Source organism: Hippoglossus hippoglossus, chromosome 3 (assembly GCF_009819705.1).
Source record: "Hippoglossus hippoglossus isolate fHipHip1 chromosome 3, fHipHip1.pri, whole genome shotgun sequence".
NCBI classification, from domain to species: domain Eukaryota; kingdom Metazoa; phylum Chordata; class Actinopteri; order Pleuronectiformes; family Pleuronectidae; genus Hippoglossus; species Hippoglossus hippoglossus.
Window position 1 is genome coordinate 4,730,250 of NC_047153.1, and position 25,854 is coordinate 4,756,103.

General features: G+C 43.1%; 1 protein-coding gene across 2 annotated transcripts in view; it reads right to left on the bottom strand.

Annotated features, from left to right (window-relative positions):
* kcnq1.1 (potassium voltage-gated channel, KQT-like subfamily, member 1.1) overlaps window positions 1–21,207 on the bottom strand; it is a 33,366-nt gene extending 12,159 nt beyond the window's left edge. The window contains exons 1-6 of one of the 2 annotated variants that reach the window (XM_034581501.1): window positions 20,608–21,207; window positions 12,647–12,737; window positions 7,900–8,026; window positions 7,396–7,474; window positions 5,968–6,064; window positions 2,795–2,935 (exon numbers count right to left, since the gene is read on the bottom strand). In XM_034581501.1, coding sequence (XP_034437392.1) covers window positions 2,795–2,935; window positions 5,968–6,064; window positions 7,396–7,474; window positions 7,900–8,026; window positions 12,647–12,737; window positions 20,608–20,954 — 882 coding nt within the window. In that variant the 5' untranslated portion in view covers window positions 20,955–21,207. The remainder of the gene's footprint in view (window positions 1–2,794; window positions 2,936–5,967; window positions 6,065–7,395; window positions 7,475–7,899; window positions 8,027–12,646; window positions 12,738–20,607) is intronic. The other variant, XM_034581502.1, reaches the window with a different exon arrangement.
* Between the last annotated feature and the right edge of the window lie 4,647 nt (window positions 21,208–25,854).

Genomic DNA, 25,854 nt, shown 5'->3' on the forward strand with positions numbered 1-25,854 from the left:
TTTTTAATTATTTATTGATCAGTTGCAGAAGTATAGTCCTGAAACTTACTTGAGTCATGCATACATTAGTTCTTGCTGCTGTGCCGTACCAGCAGCTCCATGAGGGCACAGTCTGTACTTTGGCTAAATGCTAAGTAACCTCAGCATGCTGACGTGCTCTCAGTGACAATGCAACACGGTGATCTAATCACCACTTTCAGTACGGCTGAGGCCGGTGGAACCGTCATTTGTTTGGCAGGTATTTGCTCGTAATAAAGTAGAGTCGAACAGAATAAATTCACCGGATTAAAACACATTGTTATTACAGTTAATCCTGAGAGAAGTGGGAAAGTTTGTCAAATTTAATCAAAATCCATTGAATAGCTGGTGAGACGTCTCGGTCCGAAACTCAGAATGTGAAATATCGTGATGCAACAGCAAAGAAAGTTAGACTTCCTCCATGTGGGAGAAGGAATGTATGTACACGTATGGCGATCCATCGAATTTCCATCAAGAGCCAAATGAAGGACTGACGACAGACACTGCAACTCACAAAGCAGAGTCGCCAGCAGAGCTAATAGAAAGTATGGAGAGGACATTTTAACTGAGTCACAACGCAGCTGGCTTCATGAGGAAATCTTTAAACTTCTAAAAGTCTGATGGACGGCTGTGGTCGGTTGTGACCAGATCAGCTTTGAGTTCTACTGTCGTGCATGAGGCCGATATTTCCCCCCCCCCGACCCTCCAACCACAACTCTGACCTCACCGCTCTGACTCGTATTTACATCGTCAGTGTGTCGGAGTGAAACCTGACACACACTCGCGGTACAGCCACTGTACAATGTGTGAATATTCCAATATAAACCTTTATTGATAAGAGAGAAGCTGTTATTACTCCGCTCTGTGTTTGTGTGTGTGAACATTTTTTAATACCAGAGTTTCCAAGAAGCAGAGAAGCTGGTGAGTTATTGTCTGAAAATACATTCTCATCCCGTTTTCTCTGCACCACACTTGCGATGCTGATTGTATTAGCGGCCCACTTGATGTGCCCGAGGGTCTCCAGCACAACTCCTACAGCAACAACAGTAGTGCGGATAGAACACAGTCTATATCTGACCTCTCACTTGCCAAAATACTGTTTACAACAATGTTTTCTGAAAAAACCCTCGTTTTGGCAAGAGGGGAATGTTACTAAAACAATATTTGGCAACCTTGGTTTCTGGCTCCATGACAAGCTAGACTTCAAAAAACATACAAACGAAGAAGTGACTACGTCCCGAAGAGCAAAAGGCTTTTTTCTTGTCGGCTCGTACTACTCGGAACAACAAAGACATCGACCTCTCAATCCGTTATTATGGACTGAAATGTTATTTTTATGTTTTCTCCGGGCCTCAAATACTAAACCTCCTGATTCAGTCTTTTCGTTCTGGGTCAGAACTGTGGATGGTTTTAGAACGAGGTTTACTACATGAGAAATTTGGGCTGGCATCGTCCTGTGTATCCTGCATGTGTTTCTAACTATATCTCTGCTTCACACAGCACTAGATCCCAATAAGTTGTTGTTCCTTTAAAAATCTGCTTTATTTATGCTGGGAATCAGAAACTGGCCTTTAAATTACTGTTCTCCACACAAGTGGAAACGTCTTCGGAAGCTTAAGAAATATGGACAAGAAAATAAATCCCTTTTCATCATTTTAAATCCCTTTTCATCAACAGTGGGACTTTCTTTGAATTGATGTCGTCCCCTGTGATAATGTCTTTGTCCTGTTTGTTCTACACACATTGTTGATGTTCACAGTAACTTGTGCTTTTTATTGCTTCATGTGGAATGCACTGCTATATTCTATAAAACACAAGTTACTTTTAATGTTGCAATAAAGTAAAACATAAAGATTGATATCAGAATCAATTAATCTTATTGTAAATTATTTTGAGTAATAATATATGATATAACAACAATACAGAAATGATAAAGAAATACATTGACCATATTCACAAGAACTTGGTCAAAGTATTGCTTGTAAGTATTGCTTGTAATTAAAATAATATTTTTTTGACATTTTTGTTAATATGCTGCTGCAATAGGAGAGTTACATGAGATGATTGTAAAACTGTCATGTCCCAGCAGGTTGTTAGCTTAGCTTAGCATAAAGAATGAATAAACAGTTTAAGTACAAATTAAACAAAGACACAGCGAGTGCCGGGCGTGTTGTTCCCCCTCCAGGCTCCAGTCCGCCAAGCTTCATATTTACTGAAGAAACACGAGGACAATTAATCTTCTCATCTTCAAATGTACATCCTGAGGTGTCGTTAAATATCGAGTCCCTGGTTCAACACTGGTGAACAACTAAGCTCCTCACAAGCATCACACATTTTGCTTAGGAGCCTTCCTAACGAGAGGAGCTTCAATGCTTCCTAACTTATCTCCTTCCCCATAGGAAACATCGAACCATCCTTTAGGAAGGGAAAAGAGAAAACGCCGGCGCACAATTCCTCGAAGTTGCACCTGGACACAGCCACGTAAATATAAAAACAAACAGATCAGCTGTTTAATCCTCACATGATCAAGAACTGATTAAAGAGTACATGTGAAAACATGGTTTCTGTCATGATAGGTAGTTCTCATCCCTCTGATGTATATGTTGTGTTCATTTTATGATTAAGTTTGATTTAATTACTCACGGTTCCACTCCTCGATCACTGCTGCGTTCAATTGGACAAAATGGAGATTCATCGTCCATTGTTAAATACATGAAATACCATCTTTATCATCACACACACACGCACAAACACACACACACACACACACACTTACCACTCCCCACCACAGAGCATCGGCGTAGTTCCCAAACTCGACGGAGCCGCTGCTGTCGACGTGGTCTTTCTCTGCCAGGTAGACGAAGTACGAGGAGAAGATCAGGCTCAGGAAGCCGATGTACAAGGTCGTGATCAGCTCCTGAAACACACAAGGTGCAAATGCATATTATTCAAACTCGGTAAACAAGGAGAGATGAATAAATTAAATGTAGAAATTAAAATGAGGAAATATCCATGTGGCTGGGTCCAGTCCGGCGTGGCTGTATTTGCCGATAGCATGACATGTGGATGTGAATATTCATGTACATGTGCTGTGAGTAAGATGATTAAAATTGTTTTCGGCGTATTCGTCTGTCTCTGCCGGCTCGTGTCGTTCAGCTAAAGGTGGACTCACACTCTCTTTCAGCTCAGGGGCTTCTCTTCTGGCACAGAGTTGTTGTGCTTAAAACGATCAGTCTGGCATTATTCCATATTTCTGCTGTTATAAGGACCCACATGAACAATGCATTCGTCAGTTTTTCAATACTTTCCAACTTCCTCCCCCCTCGTCTGTGGCTCTCTGACCTCCGGCCTATTTGATCCTAGCAAAGGCATGAATCTTTAAGAATGGATCACAAATAAATAGTTTATAGTCGTGCAGACAAACAGTTTGGAGCAGGAGCAGAGCTAATTTGCATTCATGCAGCAACTTTGCGAGAGAGAGAGAGAGAGAGAGAGAGAGAGAGAGAGAGAGAGAGAGAGAGAGAGAGAGGGGTGAGAGTTTTGAGGCGTTTTCAAAAATCTGGACGTGAAATGAAGAAATAATGCTCTCAGAATGAAAGACTCTTGAATAATGATGCGAGGGAAACTCCGCGGGGAAATCGCTGAGAGCCTGTAACACTTTCATCAAACAACGCCGCTTGCAACTTACAAGTGCCTGATTCATGGAAATAACAGCTCCGAACGCATTCAGGTGCATCGTCCTTAAGTCGCCACTAAAGGTTTAATAGAAGCCGCGCGGCTGCTACGACCCGGTAAACACATTCAGGAGACGTGCGCTTCCCATCTGCCGGCGAGGAGCGACTGTGCAAATTGTGTTTTACGAGCCACGAGCAGCAGAATGCTTCTCAGAGTGTATTTACGCTGATATAACATGAAGACTGGGTACTGATTAGACTGAACGAAACGCCGTGGACTTTAAAAACTCCAGCTGTTAACACAAAAGGGCTAAAATTGAGAAGATGTTCAGGTGCGATGCGTCGGTGTGGAGCAGGTTGATGGGAACTTGACCTCGACTGCACCGACTGTCCTGAGAGCGCACGCGGCGTTTCCCTCGGGACTGTACGGGGCCTTAATCGAGCACATACTCCACGGGCGGCGCAAGACGGGAACGAGAGAACAACACGAACAAGAATTTGTGAGTTTATGTGACAGGTGTGCCACATTAGGGCCCGTCCCGAACCAGCCAGTGAGGAGTATAATTAGACACTTAAAGCCTCAAATAGTCTGCAGCAGCGCTCCACCACTCTGGGTGCGCGGTAAACACAGGTGCTGGATAATGGAGGAAACATTATGTGAATTTAAATTCCATCTTCCAGAAAACTAAACTGCAGGTTGTCAGGCTGCGGGTGGAGGAATCTGGAGGATTCTTATTGTGATTGCGGAAATAAAAAAAAAAGAAATAACCATTTTTGGATTTTGGATAACTCTGAATCTGACCTGCGAATAAATCTAATTTGTTGAACTCCTCGTAACTCAGACACACAACTGAGACTTTAACCTGTATAGAGGGTCTCAAGCAGGCAGGAGCGTTGCAAGAACTTTGGGAAACCTCAGGTAAAAGGGAGCCGGGGGGCCTTACACCGTACAGACACTTCTTTTAATATCAAAATTAAGAGTCCTTCCTTTATACTGATGTCTACAATTCTTTCCACCTGAAGTATCATGGAACCTTGTGAAAACTAGAACACAGATAAACAAGATAGTTTTAGGCTCAAAGGCCAAAAACCACAAGGAAAGAAAAATGTTCGTTTTAAATTGAATAACCAAACTTAATGAGTTTGCCTGGTCGACCAGCAGTAAAATAACAGGACAGGAACATGAAAGTTTGCCGTTTCCATCTTTTTTGGTGTCATCATGAAACTTTTAACAGAAAATCGTTCATCCCCATTATGAATGTACAAAGGAAACTAATATACACATTACCTGGAACTACACTATATAAGATGTATTGCACATTGACACTGATCCTAATGGCCCGGATGTTTCGGGGACGAAGGCCATTCTGTGCATTTCATAGATAAAAGTAAAGTGGTAAAGTTAAAGTGAAACCTTCCAACGACACCTCGTCTGTCACCCACATTGAGACGTTCTGGTCTTCAACCAAACATCTGAGATTGACAAGTTTGTGCAGAAAGTTCTTGTCAGGTGGTTTTCCCACCATGGTACTGCTGCAGTCCCCTGTACAAAGCCGATTATAGAAATTAAGGTTCTCAAACAATTGCAGTTGCTGTGAACAAACAATCAGTCCTTGTCTGGGGCCCCCCCCTCTCCGCTCCGGGGCCCCAAGCAATTACCTGCTTCGCCCACCCTGTTGCAGCACCACTGCAAGCAGGCATCTACCCACAGCTGTTTCTCTGCATAGCTTTCTCATCGTGAGCGTTTGCCGGCTGCTCGTCAAGATGTGAATGCTGCATTATTTCATGCCGAGTGAAAACCCTGTGGTGAAGGGCAACCTGCACTGACTCTCACATTCTTTACAGCTGAGGTCAATGACCGGTGACCGTGGTCCGCCGGGGAACAACGTGGTCATCAGCCAAGGCCGACACAAGGAAGCACAGCGCAACGTCCCTGATGCTCTGCTCACCTTCATCACTGTCTCTCTTTTCTACACAGACGCTGAAGACAGCTACTGAGGCCGGTGGGGATCCTCACGACTGCTCTGTCAGAGTCTACACCCCTAAGATCCAAACCTATTACACTGCAGCTCACCCCCCGTGGCTCGCTGCTGAATATTCCTTTAGCCATATGATAGATTTCCATATGTATACTTTGTTCCGCGCTGCACGGTAATAAAAAATAATGGCCTACATGATGAGGAGAGGCTTTCAAATCCCACATGACAGAGAGCCCCCACTTTACCTGTAATAATCAGAAGCCCGGGCGTTTGAAGCTGTGTTTGTGTTTGTGTACCTGCCGATGGATGAAGACAACCGAGCCCAGGAGACGCCAGGTTCCTCCCTGCCGGTCAACATGAAGCATACGCAGGATCTGCAGGAAGCGAATCCCTCTGGAAAACAACAAAAGGGCTTCGGCATTGGATTCAAACTAAATTAATTAATGTAGATATGTGCTGTACACACACACACACACACACACACACACACACACACACACACACACACACACACACACACACACACACACACACACACACACACACACACACAGACACACACAGAGTAGAGGCAAAAGTATGTGGATGGATAAAACCTCACATCCATATCAATTGTTTAACATCTCAGTCCAAAACTATTTCATATCTGTTTCCGCTCTTTGTGGAAGGCTCCCCCCCCCCCGAGCTCAGCGCCACGTTCTGCTTCTATTTAACTCACAGCAGCGTTAGTGATGATATAACCTGATTCACAGTCGGTCAATTCATTCCACAGATGTTGGATAAGGTGGAGATCCAGACTCAATCTCTGGTGTATTTAATATCAAAGTGGGAAAATGATTTCTTTATCTTTATGCCCCACATTTAATGGCACGCCATCACCTCTTTTACCCCAAAATTAGGTGGTAAACAGTTTATTTTATTTGGGTAAACCCTCTAAACAAAGGTGATTGATTCCTTTCCCTTCGCCAGCAGCGGCGCGTCATGTTCGATGTCACTAACGCCCTGAAAGCTGAGGAGCTCTCTCACCTCACTGTCTCGCACAATTAGCGCGTTCATCACGTTTCCATCGCTGCCGATCAGAGTCTCTACGGCAGAGTCTTTGCACCCTGGAGTGAATACCGAATGAATTCATTCCCATTGCAGACAAAAAACAGATGTTATTAAGTGTTGGTGGGTTTTTTGACCAGTAAAGAAAGGACTAACGTTAGAGAGAAGCCAGTAAAATAAACAAAAGGTATTTTTCAGTTACATTTTTAGAACGTATATAAAGATGGACGATGTGACTGCTCCACAAAAGAGAAGCCAGATCATTGTGATCGCTATAGTGGCTGCAGTATTGGTCATGTAGACCTCCTCCATGTTAATGTAAACTAAAAAGTAAAAGTAAAGGCTAAACATTTATTTCTCAAAAGATGGATTCTGTCATTTAATGTAGTTCTTATCTCACAGCCACTAGAAGATATATCGTCCCCCCCAACACCTGACAAAACAACAATCAAAAGCTATCGATCTACGCGCTCAATTTAAAAATCCAAATACAATCTATCAATTTACCCAAACACACATTATTAAAATCTACTTGATTTGGCGGTGAAACATCACGATTGACCGACAGGCAGCAGCTGTACTCGGGATAGTTTTTGCCTCATTTTTGTGCAACAGGAGGGAAAGAGGAGACGTGTCGTCCATCTTTATTCACAGAAGAAGAAACACCGGCCTCTTACCTCACAGCAGAGGTGGCGAACATTTGCCCTTTGGATCCCACTGACAGAACGATCACCGAAGCAACAACCACGATCAGGTCTGTACGGATGGAGAATAAACGACTTTAAGTAGAAGCAAGCAGCAGTTCACTGAACAGGTGTAAGTGTTGTCCTACATCAGTGAAAGACCAAAGTGCAGTAGAAGTTTTCATCAGTTATTCTTCTATAAATCAGTGGAAATAACAACTTTTACAAAAACATTAAAATTCATTCCTGCATATTTAAATAAACTGAAGCCTCTAATTTTATAAATGAAAGACTGAAGGTAGAAAAAGAAGATCAGTGACAGTTTTAATTTCATGCCGAATTTGTGTGAGATCTCTCATTTTGGGATGCAGCTCAGGATATATTACACGTATTGTTTAAATGTCGTGCGTGGGCGGGGGGGTGATGAGAGGTCTGTTTGTGTGCGTGTCTTATGGAAATGTGTCTGCAAGGATGGGGGGGGGGGGGTTGTGTACTCACCTATAATAGATATCGGCTTCCTGGCAAAGCGCAGTCGGCCCCAGATGCCGACGTACTTGCTGCGGCAGCCGGCCGACCAGAGGCGGACGAAGTACTCCACGCCGAAGAACACGACAAGGACGATCTCCTGGCAGCGAAACGGGGACACGCACACAAACAGGAGAACAGACACATGAAGGAGACGGACAGGTGGGGGGGAGATAAAAACACAGCAACACCTGAACAGCTGCTTCGACTTCAGCAAAGTGTGAATTAAAAGAGATATTGGGTGAATTGAATGGATGCAGCTGTTGAGTCACTGTTATTCATTAAGGGTTATTGATCCTCCTGCCACAGATCCACCGTTTCTCACTGAGTAATTTGGTCCACGCCATTGACTCATTCTGTACTTCTGCTGCTAAATGCACTAAATGGACCTGATAGACGAAAAAAATGATTATGTTTTTGAACCAATACTTAAAGAGAAACTCTTTTTCGATGATTCGGGCGCCTCTGTGGACAAAAGCAGTCGAGTTTACACTTTAAAATTACATTATAATTTTGTTTTACTACCATAAATCAAGAATTAATAATTATTATATATGTTTGGTCGGAATTATATTTTGTGCAAAATGAGTTTGTTGTCGTATATATGTGTTTTTTCAAAAAGACACTGTCTGAGTCTCCAAAAACATTACTTAATCCGTACAAATATGTGAATATATTCCATTATTTTGAGTTTATATATGTATATATTTAGTTTTATGACTCAAACTTAGCCGCACTAACTGTCTCTATCCTTAGTGCTGAGATAAACAGCTGCTGGTGGAAGCTTCATATTTACACACACACATCTGGATTGTCCCCTAGTTTTCTTCTGGTTGTTATTCTCCTAATTATTTGTAATTCACATGACAATTACGGAAACGAGCCACACAGCATGTGTCCGACGCCAAACACGGAGCTAAGAGCTTCTCAATTAATGCATCATTATTTCCATTCCATTCAAGTTTCCTCCACTTCTCCTCGAGGGCACATGGATTTTTATAAAAATGAAGTACGGCACAAAATTGCATTTAATGAACTGGTGTGAATGAGACTGCAATTACCCCCCCCCCCCCCCCCCCCCCCCCCCCCCCCATGTGTCCCTCAATAATTGACAAGCGTTTTCAAATGAAGCCGTCTGAGAGCGAATCAATGGCCTTTCGAAGATTTCTCATGGTGACATAATCCTTCTGCAGAGGATGATGGGAGGAGGAACGTGGCAGAGGGAGGGAGGATGTGATCGGCTGGGAATAGTCGGAGGTGTCTTCCTTCATCAGAGCCAAAGACTGATCAGTGAACTTCACGTCTTAGCAAACGTCAGAATGTGTTAAATTGTGCTCTCGGAAGATAATGTTTAAAATGTTTCTATTTCTTGATTTATTCTCCGAGGATTTCTACTGGAAGGTTGAAAAGGAGAAACAGAGGAGAATCTACATGGTTGTTTTCATGCCTGTGAACAAGGTGACACCAGTCAGAGGCAAGACTGTCCGTCTCATGTAAAACGCTGCGTCTCAGGAAAGGCTCCGGTTCATTTGCTCAAAGGATCTTCAGAGGTCAAAGGTCACTGTGACTTGATGTTCTTGTGAATATGTTGTATTAGGAATGACGGAAGCAACCTTCATTATATCTGACAAAAACATTTGCCAGATGACAATTAGAAAACCAGTGGCTCATTTAAAATATGTTTCCTAAATGATTCTTAAATGATAACAATCCATTTCTAGAGTCTGATTCACAGATGGTAGGTTGAGAAGTTGGTTGTCTTCTGTCCATCTGTTGCCCTGCTGGCAAGAGACAGTTCTATTGTTTGTGCAGGAGGTTAAAATGAACTTTAAGTTATTTCATTATTAATTAAAAACAAATATACTTGTTCCTATAAACAAATGAAAATAAATATAAATCTAAGTTCTGCCTCAAATGTTGAATCAAATGTAATTACGCTAGAGCGATGGGGGCTACATTTTGCTTTAAGCCATAAATGCAGGTCCCCCCCCCCACCCCACCCCTCCTGTCGTCCTCCTTTGCCTTCTCTCTCATCATAGGAACCACAAGGGGTATGTGCAGGATTCTTACCACTTCCCCCCACACAGAGTCTCATTCTCCTGGGTTCCTCTCCACAGCATCTTTCCACCAAAACCCATCATCGATCCCAGTTCGACATTTCAGTTCATCCCCTCATTTCCTCGAACCCCATCATCCGTCATCCTCCCTTTCCAATAATGTAATTTGCATCAGTGAGTGACTCTGTGGTCTTTGTCGGTGAAGCCACAAAGTTAAACACGTCATGTTGCCAGGAAATGTAACAACGCTCTTCTTTTTTCTTTTTTTTTAAACGTATAAATGAATAAACTTAATAGTTCAAAGTCAATTTGACTCGTGGGCAAACAAATGATTGTGAGGAGGTGAATCCTCTGGGCAGACTTTCAGACATCTGGCCAAACACTGTCGGCCGCCGCTGCACCTCCACGTAACAGAGTGAGAACAGTGTTAACCTTGAGTGTGCAGGGAGAAAGAAAGAAGGAGAGGAAGATGCTTCTGTGGTCGGAGATGTGAGGGAAAGCCAGGGTCAGAGCAAATCTCTTAACCAGAAAGCACAGAGTACAAAACGGCCCCTGTGGGACTGAGGATTTGAAAAGATGAATGTTTGAGATTCTGGTTGGTTTAGTAGCCTGGTAAATATTAATTATTCATTATCCGTGCAGAAGAATAAGAAGATTAAATATCTCCAGAGGGTGAAGCCAGGGCACGGGAAAAAGAAAAAAACATTTCACCATAAAATACATCTCGTTATATTGTGGCGCTGGTGACAAAATACAAACTCTTCTATTTAATTACAGGTCTGAGTTAAACACAGGAGCCTCTGCAGCAGCAGCCGGGGTCTCAGTGAGCCCAATAGGATTTGAGTTCCTGGCGTGCCAGCTCATGAACAGCCGTGACCATTTCATCCCATTATCCACAGGCCAAGGTGAACTCGTGACACGTGGCCTGCTCCAGTCCTCCGCCATGAAAAACCCTCGCGCTCCCTCTCCATCCTTTCTTTGGGTTTTCTCTTGTCTGAGCCTCAAAGACTCACCCGTCACCCAAACAGGCGTCTCGGGGGTTAAGTTTGACTATTGATTTTTAGAGGAGGTGCCTTTGCCCCCTTGGGCCAGCGGGGCGCCCTGAAATTGCTCATAGAAAAGAAAAAGCTGATGTTGTTCCAAACAATGTGTCCCTAAATTGTTTTCGGGAGGCAGTAGTTAGGTCAATCAATCCATGAAATTGCTTTTGAAACGAGAAAACTGAGATTTGATATTCGTTTCTATAGCAACGCCTCGGTCTTGGTGTGGATTGTTTGCAGCGACACCTTTAAAAATATAGTCAACGAAAGGATGCAATAAAAATTAATTGCATATTTACCATGCGCCTTATTAAACAGGTTTATCAACATCGAGTGAAAATGACCAGTACGTTATCTGCGCGGTTGTTTGAGCATCGTTACCATTTCTAAATAATCAAAACGATTTATTGGACACGAAATAGGAACAAAGCTCCTCCTTAACCACTTAAAGGAGAAACATTATTCTCATTCACAGCTCTATAATTTTATTCTACGACTCCACTCCAGCTGCTTTGTGTGATTCACAGTTCAAAGAAAAATGCTTATTTATCTCAAACTGCCTGTTATGCAACGCTGAAATAAGCATCATTAGCTCCGGGCTCTTTAAGACCCCCCCCCGCCGCCCCACACTTTCTTCTTCCGGATGCCTCCCGAGCTGCGGCACCAAGTGCCTGCGAGCGCCGTTTCTTACCGGTGTGGCGTTACTTTTTAGTAATACAACATAATTCATTGGAAAAGGCAAACTTCTCAAACTCAGATCTAATCTACGAGATGAGCGTGGGCAGGACGGACATCTGCAGCAGCAACCGCTACAGCAGGAGAAACATTACAGACTTTAACACGTGTTATATAACAGTGGATTTTCTCTTAAAATCACTTTGTGTATCAATATTCTCTCTATATGCTCATGTTACTAGATGTATGTATGTCAGGGAAATATCTGTCAGGAAATAGAAGGACAAACGCGTCTCCACTTCCTCCAACTATTCAGAAATGAAACCAAAATATTATGGATACGATGAGGATGGAATTGAAAGTGGTTTCATTTCCTGTGTTTGGAAGTTATAAGCAGGTCTAACCCCATCATGAGGTGGTTTGATTTGTTTTACCTATATATATATATATATAATCTGTGAGTGTGTATACTACAGGTGTTGGAGCAGTTTGTTTCTTTCACTGTGTTTAAACTCCTTGTATTTGTGGCCATGTTCTTAAACCTCCCTCTCTCCCACATTTAAAGCAGATGATCGAGTTTCAGTCTCAGAGGCAAAATGGATCCACTTGTAGTTTTTGCAGAACATTGACTTGAGGATTCTTTTTAAAAGATCGACTGAAAACTGGAAATGAGACACAGAGTCCGAAAGGAGAAAGCTATCTAGATGTCACTCTATCCAAACTCTGCTGGATTTTAAGATGAGGTGCATCCAGCTGTGAGAGAACAGTAGATACCTGTAGATAACTAACTTATTGAGCTGATAAACTACTACATCCCCAGCACCTCTTAGCGAAGCCTCCCTCTGATCTGATCACTGCTTTTAAAACACTTTGAGGGTCACGATAATGTTATTTTCTATTGTTTAATTCCAGGTGTCACTTTTCAAATGAATCAAATTCAACACTCACCACCCAGAAGAGTGTGGTGTGGGCCAGAGCCTGGTACTGGTCGATGGTGGAGAGGACACTCAGGATCAGACAAGCCAGAACTATGAGAAACCTGGAGAGGAAAGAAAACGATATAGGTTTATGGTTTATGTTCTGCCAAAGGTTATGTTTTGTTGCCGTTGGTCTAATGGTCATAATGTTTGCAGGTTTATGCAAAAATTACATAACCAATTTTATTGAAACATGCATGCGACCTTAGGAAGAACCCATTTACTTCTGGAGCAGATTCAATTAAGGGGGCAGATCCAGGAGGGTTGTGAATTTCTCATGAAATCGTGCAGAGATTGTAAATCTATACTTAGAGCACGGATTTGTATCAGTGTCTGCGATTTGGTGAGGCTTGATTGAATTTAGGGGAAATGTTGGGCTTTGACATAAACGCATAAGTTGGTCTGTTTTGTTTATTTGTATACACATAAATAACCCAAATCATTTACAACAAACTTGGAAGATCCCACTTTATTTAGGTTCTGATACATTTAAGGGTGAGATTCAGGACATAGAATATGTTTCAAGGAAAGATACTGTGATGAATGGACCAAGAACAGAGACTCAGATGAAGGAATCAGGCAAAACTCGAAGTTCAAATCGACAAATTCAGTTTTATTGCAGGCACACAGCAAAAATCCCCAAATCCCAAAACAGGAAAAAAAAGTCAGAAAACCAGAACAAGGCAGCTAAACACACAGGACACAGGCAGAAACCAAAACAGGCCATGGTCAGACACAGGAGGGCTACATGAGGAATGAATGTCGGACATGAAGTAGTGCAACAACCTGCGGGGCAGCGGTGAATGAGAAGGAGTAATTTATACTGAGTGAGGGATTGGTGCAGAGGTGCAGGTGTGGTGAGAGCAGTGCTGGGAGCAATGGGAGGAAGTGAAGCTGGAGCTCATGAACACAGACAGTTACAAAATAAAACAGGAAGAGAGGACGGGTCGTCACAGATACACACATCTTACAAAAATCTGGTGTATTTAATTTGCTGATATTTATGATCTGAGACAAAATTTTTTTCTTCTTTACTATAAGAACTAGACAGTCATGTGTAAAGTTGTTTGGCTTTGGCAGAGGATGCCTATGTGCTCTTCTGAGTTTCTTCCTTGGGCTGCTTTCACAGATGCACTGAACTCCAGAGAACCAATTCTCCAGAGGGGCTGAATGTGTGAACGCAAAAGTGAGAGCCTCCGTAATTCTGTGAAAACTTCTCCAGCCATACCCCTGAAGTCTGTAGAATGTCAGCAGGAGCCGATGTCAGAACACACGACAAACGCAAAAATCGCAGGATGGAAATGCGGTGCCATACACGTAGAAGGCGAAGATGTCAAGAGAGCTGAGGCCGGTGTCGATGTGATGTAAACATAAACATGTGATCTCCGCAGCAGAATCAATATTTTACGTCCTTTACGTCCGCCGGCCGCTCAACCCTTCACCTGAACGCTCCGGAGAATTCTGTGCTGTTGTGAACGCGTCTGAGCGGAGAAGCTCCTGCTGCTTCGCACACGGATGAAAGGCCGACTCCACTTTGAACGTCCTCCGGAGTTCAGGTCTGAGAAACGGCTTTATTTGATCATTTAAATCCAACTGAACAAACTGAAAATCATCACCTGTTCATCAGTCAAGTCAGGAAAACACAAATCTCCCCGCTCCACTTTCCGCTGATGTTTATGTCAACACATCAGACTTTGATTCAAACTGGAAAAAACCTTCTTCTTAACCACTTTCAAAAATAAATAAAGAACGACATAAGACTACTTGATATTTTGTCATGAAAAAGTATCTGAGTGAATTCAAGCAAACATTCAAGGACATTCCTCCAGAGGGGAAAGCTGTGAACCTGTTAAACTCCAGCATATGAATGCAAAGCACATGATAAACTCGACAAATAATAATCTAACAGGTTTGCACACACACACACACACACACACACACACACACACACACACACACACACACACACACACACACGATCAACAAACACAAAATTCCTCTTTAACATTCTCCTTAGTCCCCCCTCAAGGTCACATGTGTTCTAACGGCATCTGTAACTCCTCAACGTAGTTAAGAGAAATATATTTTATTTATTCCAGATGAGGCTCCATGCTGCATTGACATTAACTTCTTTCATATGAAATTTTTAAACTCAAAATTCCATCAGAATTTACATATTTGAGGAGCAACAGGAATCTCTGCACGACTGTATTTTGATATTTGGCAGCTTGTGCATATGGTGAATACATTTTAGTGATCGTGTTTCACAGCTTCTCATTAAAGTTTTCCTGTTTAATTTGACGGTGGTGGATGAAAATGGGAGAGCAGCGCTGACGGCGATCACTCATTCTTAAACTCATAACCTTGTGCTCGTGTGCTTCAGCCTGCCGAGCCATGAATGCCCTCGTTTTTTTTTATTCCTGTTCACGCACTACAGTCGCTGCTATTAGACTTACTGTACGCTTTAGCTGCCTGTCGGTTGGCAGACTCATCTCGGAAAATGAAGAACGACACGATGTGATGATGAAACCTCTGCAGACAGGTTGGGTCAAAGACACACTTTTATTTCACGCCGGTCGAGAGATGTGTTTGCGACGAAGGACGGACGCTCTGAATGAATTCACGTGGCACAAACAGAACAAACTCAGGGTGAAAGGGTTGTTTCCTCTTTAGATAAAGTGCGACCCTGCTGCCTTCTCTCATTTCTAAACCTGAGTACAGTGAGCACTTCGAATGCTGCATCGTAATTGCATGAATCTACTTTATATGTTCAGAGACACACTCATAGACCTGAGGAGGGTTGTTATGGACATTTGAGAAAACTTTGTAAGTAGATCCTCAAAGAACTAAAAATACATATAAGCCTATTCAACTTTGGTACTGACATCGGTACTGACATGCTGATGCGTTAATGATTTCCATGTTTACAGTCTCAGTTAACAGGTTGCTGGTATGTTGAACATTTTCAAATTAGCCCTGAACACAAGGTAAAACAGAGGCTGATGGTAAAATCACTACTCGCAAGAATATCTAAAACCACAAACGATATATAAAGAAATGGACGACGTGACGATTTCCCAAAAAGTGAAGCCAGAACATCTGAATCGGCCCATGATGGCAAGGTCATAAACGTAAAAGTAAAAGTACATGTTAACAAAAAGTAGTTGTTATCACACTGATGTATGTTCAGGTGCTCAGGTTTTGATGCTATAAGCTGAGATTGACTAGTGATTGGTCCTTGACGCAGACGCCAAATGATATCCAGGATAATTTGGCTTCAGGAAGTGGAGACGTGACCTTGATCTACTTACACAGTCACTGATCTGAATCAAATTTCATGGGGATCCGGTGGAACTGTGACATTGAGGAAACCCAGTATGGAAGTGACATATCTCGACGTGTGTTGGAGGAAGCGTTTGCTCCACAATCGTCTCGTTGATATCGTTTCAAACTGTTGTGCAGACGCAACTAAACAAGCGCCGTCTCGTGCCCATATGAGCCGACTTGATGGAAACTATGTGCACAGGGAGTTATAGTTTCCAGTCTGTGTTTGCACCACGGACGCCCCTTATCACCACACGCTACAGCTACAGTTTATTGAAGACTAGCCAGGAATCCAAATACCCCCTTTTAAACTAACACACACGCGCACACACGCGGACTTGAATGTGCACGACACACGTCAACACAGATAAAAGAGCGAGGAAGGACCCTCTCAGAGAAGACGGGCTGGTGTGCAGCGAAGCTAACAAAGCAGCTGGTCCTGTCTGAAAGAACAGAACAAGTCGACAACACAGCGCTGCACTAATGACTCTGTAGTTTTGTTCTCCTGCAAAAACGACATCAAAACCCAGGCAGCCTGCCTCCCCGTAAGTAAGCACACATTTGTCTGTTGAGCGGAGCAGAGCAGGTCGCAAGTGAGGACGCAGTGTGCTTCCTAAAATCTCCTGCTCCAATGTGACAAGAGGCGGCTTGAGAGAGGATCAAAGGAAACGCAAACAAACATCAAACTTTCCACACGCTATGCTAATGGTTGTAATTTGTCAGTGATGCTCCGCTTAAATTATTTCAGAGCATTTGAGACGCCATTAAACATAGACTCAGTATGCTGAGCGTACACTTCTGCTTCACGTTTAATCCATCTGAGACTATCTGGCTCGTCAGTGGCTCCCTCGCAAACCGCACCGTCGTAATTCACCCGCTTTACTTTCCAGGCCTATAGATAATACAGGCCCTGTGTCACTGTCTGGCACCAGTGGGCTTGGTGTAGCAACAGACAAAATAATACATTGGCTCGGCTACATAGGCACCACTGAACTCTAAACAAAAGCTCAAAGCGTTGCTCCTATCTATTATTGATGGACACATTCACTCGCAGTCTGTTGTGCAGCGAGTGTAAAGACAAAGCCGAGCACGGGATGAGGGTGAGTAGTGACACTGCTGACCATGTCACTGGCTGTTACCATCAAATGTCCTGTTTGGAACAACACTCGTCCTGTATTTTGATCAGGGGCTTAATGTGCTGTCAAGTGATGAAAGACAGGAAAGACACAGGAAGATGAATTCGGCAACGGAAGATAAAACAAAATGTATTACAGTGAGCTTTTAGGGCCGGAGCCCCCCCCCCTTTTGTTTGAAACTCGGACAGTCAACACAAGCCTTGGCCACGGCCTGAGCCAAAACTGTGGCGTGCGTGGGGTTAATAGCGCCGAGATAAAAGGTGGTAAACAGCGAGTGACCTTGTCTCTCTGCTCCGTTAAGAACCTCAGCTCCTGTGCTTTTGCAAAACAGACTCCAATGAAATATGTTTGAAGCGAGGCAGGAGTGTGGAAAACGGAAAAAAGATAAAAGCGCAGATTTATTTTCCCCCCCACTTTGTAAAATATAGGATAGAGCACAAGCAACTCGAGTCGGAGATGTTGCTCAAATTGAAAAGAATAACCAGGCGTGAACTCTTACCCTGCTTCTTAAATCATTAGAATTATGTCGGCGTTTACTTCCTGCAGCTTGATACTGTTTGACATAACATGGGCTCTGAAAAACACCATCCGATTTGGGGTTTTTCTCTTAACCTTCCCGGTCGACTCGTCTGCAACCAGCAGGTGGGAGGCATCCATGCTGTTCCACACTAAAATAGTGCGTTTACTGCTAAGCTGCAGCACTGTGCAGACCGACAACAAGCGAGTGGTGCTAAGCCAGCAAACAATAAAACATGGAGAAATGCTCTTTCATTCCAAAGTGCTAATCAAGAGAGCGTGGGGGATTGCTTTATTAATTGTACAAAGCCTTGTTCTTTTTTTTCAGGGAAATGAACCATCGCTGCCTCTTTTACAATAATAAAACCAACTTGCAAAGTCTCTGTATCACCACACACAAACACACACACACACACACACACACACACACACACACACACACACACACAAACACACACACACACACACACACACACACACACACACACAAGCTGACACACATATATGCATGTGCAAATACGCACACACAAGGGTACCTCTGATAAGACTCTGACGTTGGAGTTCTGGGTCAGTGATAAGGCCGTGCTTGTTCCTAACTGATTTTCTCCCACTCAAGCAAAACAAGGTACTGAACTGACCCCGAGAACCAGGCGGACGTTTAAAGACATCATCGTAACGTGGTCTCCGGACAAACACCCGCTCGTATGGAGAGTTTTGTTAGAAAAGAAAATTGCGAGACACAATAGAAATTTAAGCAACCCTAATGAAATTTAACTAAACTATAACTCTGGAATGAATGAACAGTGCCCGGGCGTTTGTTCTGTAAAGTTTTTGATTGGATTTCGGTGTCGAGCTTCCTGTCGTCTTTGTCGGTAGAGATACGATCGCATAAAACCTCAGTCCTGCGAATATTAGCTCTGTCTCCCATTCACGTGGACTGAAGCCCTCACACAACAGACACATTCAAGACGGCACTGTCTTGGTGGAAGCAATTTCCTGGCTGGTTTTCAGCAGACTTGATGTCTGAAGATCCGCTTTGTTCAACTTTCACCATTTGCATGTGCTCGGTCAGCCGTGGGAAACAGGATTTCGAGCGTGGATCTCTGTGTTTCTGCACCCATCACAGATGAGAGTGACAAACTGAAAGATTTGTTTATAAAAACAGAGAATCGCCATCATACATATCAATGAGAGGGACATTTAACACTGACTCTGGACGACGTATTCGTTGAGCTTGACGGTGAAAGAGCCCAACGCTTGGTTTCATGCTTGGGACGCTACATAGACGGCTTTCAAGCTATCGTGACAAGCTAGCTATCAATACAACGCTGAAGAGAAGTACACAGGAAATGAAATCAACAACCAGATAAACACACCAGGTTCCCCGGCTGCCTGCACTTTCACATTGAAGTGATTTGATTGGCTCGCACCTACGTTGACTGTTTCTTTGAATGGGTTGAGCATTTGATTGGCTGGTGCTACCGTTGCAAAGTGAACATTTGAGCTCTGTCGTCATACACAGTGTGAGCGACGCAACGCAACGACGCAACGCAACAACGCAACGCAACAACGCAATGCAACAGAACCACGATGCAGTTCGTCAACACTTGTTCACATCCAATATGTGAGAGCAAGGAGGGGAATCAAACATTTGAATTCTGTGGCGAAGACAATCGCAGCGTGGTTTCGTGTGTTGAGTTCAACTTTGGTGAACTTTGACCCACAATATTTAGTTCACATTTGTGTATGTGTGATCGGGCCCTGACGTCACCCCATTCAAAGTGAATGAGCATAGTCCAGCGTGAAGGCACAGTCACACAAACACAAATGTATCAGTGGCGAAACTTCACCTTCCGCTCACGTCCAATCTGAGTTCAACTTCGGTGAACTTTGACCTGTGTGGCTTATTTTTAATATGTACGTTTGTCTTGTCGTTTCTCTAACTTTCTTAAAATCAGTATCTAGAAAAGTAAAATCATCTCATCTTGCATGTTAATAAATATAATATTCAAAGTGTTGATGCTTAAACAGAAACTCTGTGATCGAAGCAGCCACTCGCTGCCCTGTTAGTGTGTATGGTACAGTTATACTAATGTATGTGAGTTGCCCTGTGTTGGCTCACACTCCCATTGAGTCACAGAGACTCTAAACTGCTCCGACAGCCTGCGCTTCCCTGTGTCCCCTCCGACACGGCAGGGTCACCGGGTGGCAGCGCCGCAAAGGGCTGCTACCTCCTCCACAGCACACGCTCACTGCCAAGTTTAGCTGCCTGCTATCAGTGGCAGCAAGTGGGGACAGGCAGCGCGCACAGGGGTGAGCTGGGAGATCACATCCCACATTCCTGAACAGTCTGGATCCACTGGTCTCTCAGCTGGACGCTGAAGCTCCATGGGTTCCTCTCTGTGAAACTGGTGCTTCATCAGATAACACCCCACCACATCAGCTTTACTTTCATTACCTGCTGTATTATTTATGTTTGATTTTCATTCAGCAGCAGGTAGCCTCACACACCTGTCACCCTGTCAGGCAGGAAAAGTATTCTTAAACCCTCCCTGTCAGGTTGGATTAGTTTAAAAGTTCTGTTGCTACAGTCTCACTGAGCTCAAAACACAGACCTGCTCTGGGAAATTAATTGCTTGGCGATAAAGGATCCTTTAGTGCTCCAACTTTTTGTGTCTCAGATTCTGTCTGTGATGGATTATATGTCATTTTTTTTTTATAATCTGCTGTGACTGGACTCAAATATCCCTATAATACTTGTAGAGGGACACCCAGTTGTGCAGTGGTATCTGTGCAGCATCTGTCTAAAATTCACAGGATTAGCAGTTCTTTGGAGGGAGTGCTTCAAGGCTCTACATGCGCAATTAACTCCCTGTTTAATTAGGATCTTAGAGTTGCAATTATATCCTTTAATGCCCCATGGATCAGGATGATTACGAAAAATGAAAACACTCACACAGTGAAGTGATACACGAAGCATTTCCAGCCAGACGGCCTTTCCAGAAAGTTGTACACGCGTCCCTGGATGTAGGCGCGGGTGACGACCGGTCGGACCCCGGTGCTGTACACCGACATCCGCATAGACATCCGAGGATGGGATAGGTAGGGGTGCAGGTGGATGGGGGGTGCCTCACTGGGGGTGTTACCGTCCCCTGGCATGTTGTGTCGAAACGTGCCGTCGCCCACCGGTGTCCCCGGTTCGATAAACGTGGTTTCCAACAGCTCCAGGTCCGGTGGTCTGTTCCCACGTGCCAGCGCAGAGGACCTCCGTGCGTTCCCCTGACAGGGGGCGGAATCCGACATGATAACCTCCCGCTTCTCTCCTGTCGGTGGCTGAACTTTATCTCAGTTATTTCCTGCGGTGACTGACTCAAACGGACAAATGTGCGCCCATGTGCGCTCGCCTTCTGTTGCGCGCCGGATCGCGCCAGGGCGCATAAACCCGCAACATAAAGCGTGGTATTAATGCTCTAGATCACCGGGATGGTGTTTCTTTAATTTCACTTTACAGCTCTCTGGGCTGCTGAGGATGTGGCGAGTCTCAGCCCTGAATGAATGTCCCCTGCCTCTGTCAGAGCACTTATCAGCCTGGAGAGCTGTGGGCGCCAGGCGCTGCGCTGTCAGCCGCCAGCTGCTCGCACGTTTTACTGCTTTCAGGACTGAGATCTGCTCCTGAGCCACCTCCACGAATCAGATCTGAGTGTATATAAAACACACACACCTCTGACTTGTCCACTTAATTATTAATAATCACTCAACATAATTTTAAACATGTTAACACAACTGAAGCTTTCAATATACACTAAACTATGCTAGTATATTACAGTACAAAGTATTTAAGTGTTTCATTTACTCTGAATTAATTAATAGTATTGTATCTTATAGTATAGTAGTACCGTATTCTAGAGTGCAGTAAAGTACAGTATACTGGATCATATTGTATCTTATAGTATAGCTACCATGTCATATCGTATAGTATAGTATAGTATATATTACATTATCGTATTCCTATAGTACAGTAAAGCATAGCATAATATGGTACATTACAGTCTCATGTCATGTTGTATAGTGTAGTGTTGTGTCACCTAAACCGAATTCCTGTATGGTATTGCATCGTATAGTCCAGTATAGTATCTTATCATATTGTATAGTATAGTACAGTACCATTTCATATCGTAAATTATAGTATTGTATAATATAGTACAGTATTTTATCATATCCCATAGTACAGTAAAGTATAGTATAGTATAGTACAGTATCAAATCGTGTTGTATAGTGTAGTGTCATGTAGTATATTCCTGTATAGTATCCGACCGTATAGTATGGCTGAGGCTGTGTGTATAGGAAACCGTTTGAGAAGAACAAAAATACTAAATAAGACTCTTGAATACATCTATTGTATTATACATAAACTAAAGGCACAGTTCTGTCCGACATGTAAATAAAAGACCGACTATATAACCTACCAACTTTCAAAGGTCAAGATCTGAATGATTTCATAATTGTCGCACAGCTCTGCTGATATCAGTCAATGTCATACGAGTTTCAACAATCACACATTATGCAGTTTAACAAGGTGATTCACTCCAGTTATATAATTATTCTTGTTAAAGCTTTGTAATTATATGTGTGAACAGGTTTGTATGTGGTTGAAATGAAAGGTTTGGGCTTTAAAGTGAAATTTGTATACATGAGAAATACTTGCGGTGTATAACCACGAAGGTATATAAAGATCATCATTGTGTCATTTTGTCTCTTTTATTGTGAGAGAGAAACATTTTCATTAGTAGATGTTATTGTTTTCAACATCTTGGCCTTGGTGCAGTACAGCTGAACATACATGCACATAAACCTTCTTTATATACGGAGACAAGTGCATAATTAGCCATGTTTTTATAACATATCTTTAATTTTTAATTGTTGCATTGTTGTGCATGCGTCCATTTATCATTCAAAAAAAGATTATTATCTCAAGAAAATGTGCTCATTGGCTGAATTCATTGGCGCAGAAGTAAATGGCCTCCTTTTGTATGAGATGACGTTCAGACGTTGGTCTCCGGTTAGCACCGCCGCCGCACAGCAAGTAGGTTGAATCCTGGTTTGCCGGAGGTCTTTCCAAGTGGAGTTTGCATGTTCTCCACGTGTCTGCGTGCTTCTGCTTCCTCCCACAGTCCAAATACATTCAGTTTCAGTTCAATTCCGCTGTTTCCCTCCTCTGAACTGTTCAGAACATTAAAAACCTCTGAATAAGTGATGAAATATAGATCATATGACATTATTACATACCAGAGCAAAAGTCATAAAAGATATTACAGCTTGAAATTTCCATAAAACCGCTCCCTGACTTATGTGTGATTAATTATAGTTCGAAAGTAACGTCACCAACCCTGGAGTTAGTCTAATCTAAAGAAACTCTAGGGACACATGCAGCTTAGTTTGACAAGGTTACCCTGAGGATTTTTTCTTTATTTTTTTCGCGCTGACCTTGGCCGAGCTTGTGCAAGGAGGAGGAAACAAGTTCACTGCAGCAGATTTTATTAGGAGTCAAGTAGCGACCACGTGATGACAGGATCTGTTGCCAGGTAGATATTAAACACGACTCTAACCGGCTCGTGCTGTTACCACCGGGACGCGCAGAGATCACGAAGGTCAGACATGCTGCTATTTGACAGTGTGAAGGAAATGAAGCAATGTGGATGTTTGGAGTTGAACTGAATAACCCATTAGTTTGCTGAAACAAACGCACAAGCAGCCACGGTGACCGTGGACTGAGGCTTTTCACATCTGTTATTTTGGTTTAGACGAAACCGAACGTTGTGAACATGCCTTAGGTTTCCTATGGTAGCAAACTGAACACGCTGGGGGTTATAGACTGTTGGTTAAACAAAACAAGAGAAAAAAATCACGTATGTCCAGCAAAACAACATGTAGTGTTCTAAGAAAAGCAAAGAAAATAAAATTTTCTGCTAATCCAATGTGTTAAATTGTTTATTTATGTCAAGAAACATTAAATAAATCCATTTATCTGACAATCAAAATCATACAATTTGCAGCCGCATGGTTTTTTGAGGACATTCGTGTCATTTCACCTGCACTACTTTCTGATATGTTATTTCCCAAAAGATCCATTAATGAAATAGTTAATATGTCAGGCAGCAGAGCACACAACTCCACCAAGGCCCAACAGTCCCCTTAGATTCAATCAAGCCACAGCAAATTACACACTCATAGATATTACTCCCCTTAATTATCTCCTGGGGAAATAGTGAACATTTTGAAAGACACCACTTTAAAGAGACTGGATCCGGATCCGCACCAGAATCTAATGGCGTCTTCCTGGTCCCGTTCTGTATCCGTCCACCAAGTTTTGTGGAAAACCATTCTGTGACTCCTGAGTAATCCTGCTGAGACGCAAACCAACACAGAGACAGGAGTGAAAAAACACTTCCTGATTGTCAGAGATAATTAGAGATAATGAAAATAGTAGTTGATGGCAGCCCCTTTAATGTCACACACATTGATCTCAAAGCTCTGAGAGCACATCATTATGAAGGAGTGGACAGGAGACTCAATCCACACTTGTTTATTGATGTTACTCCAAAGATGATTTGTTATTCATCTTCAATGTATGTCTTTATTACTCCAGACAGTCATTATAAGTCTATTGACAACTCCATACTCTGCAACATTCATGCTGCATCATCCTTTATACTTTCTCCTCCCACCAGCGACTATTCCTGTGCATTTCAAACCACATGCATCGAGCACACTCGCCCGACTGACTGCGCCCTGGCAGGATAAAGCAGCCACCTACTGAAGTTGACACCAGGGGGCAGTCAGAAAGCTATGGGCCTCCGGTGTCAACTGTTGCAATAAGGAAGAGGAAAAGCAGAGGCTCACAAAAACTTTACAAATCAATAACATCCCATTGTGATTAATTGATAATCTCAATAAAATGGAAGAAACTGCGTACACGGAAAAGAAAGAATCATAAAAAATAACACAAAGTAATGTTAACGGTTAAGTACCTTCATCTTCATAAATAACAGCTTTGAGCGCGTAGGCTGTTACATAAGGCGGCAGCGTCTCTGCAGGCGACGCCACAGACAGCCGTCCCAAACAGGCTCTGTCCACACGATCAGGCCAGTCAGTAGAAATCAGTCATGGGATCTCAGACTGTATTGTCTCCCATGTTTATGAGTAGCATAAACATATTAAGGGAAGGAGAGCTGTCCCGCGATGGCCTTTCTACACAAGTGACTAAGCCTATTCATGTAAAGGACGTGGCTAATCAAAGCACGGCGTATAATGTGCAAGGATGGGTGAGGGTTCTGCATCCTGTGGTATAACTCAATTAATAATGATGAAGAGTCTCCCGGGGTGTGCGTCACCGAGTCGATGCTGGTGTGCGTTTATTCACCGTGGCCCAGTTCAGCGGCTGCATCCTTTGAAATATGTGTTTCTTGACCAAATATGACAAGGCTGTCCTCTTCCAAAAAGGTTTCTGTGAATGCAGGCGAGTGAAAAGGTTCCCGCTCTCACCTGCATCTGAAGGACAGAGGCGGCGCTTCTTACGCAACCCTCATTCTATGTGCAGCACTTGAAGGCAAAACAAACAGTCAACGGTCACGAAACTCCCATTTGACGTGACAAAAACATTGCTGGTGAACAACGTTGGCTTGGTTCAAATAATGTACACGGGAAGAATAGACCTGTTTCCTTTTATTTGTGTCTCTTTTGTGATGTTGCAGCCGCATCACGAGCCAGTTGTTTGTGAGTTGTTTTTGTTTAATCAAGGTGGAAATTCAGTGAAGGCCGTGCCCACGTGTGTGTGAATGATGTTTGATGGAAAAAGTGCTGCATATAGAAGCCCTGTGGGAATGGATCAGTGTGACTTGTGCTGTGAAGCAGCTTGAGTGTCCATTAAGACTAGAAAAGCACGATATAAATGCAGTCCATTCATGCAGTTCAGCCCCAAACGGCTGCACAGATGCAATTATCATAAAATCTTCTTACCGGACACATTCAGTCGCTGGAGGTGCCAGGTAGTTCTTGGAGTTTGGGAAAATCCGGAGAGACTTCAAATGAAAAACAAGAGGAGAAAAGTTAGTGATACAAACAAGGGTGAAGTTGAGTGTAGTGTAGGAAACCTGTTGTCTGGGTCCAGACACTGTTGGTGGTTGATGGGATGGAGAGATGCTGA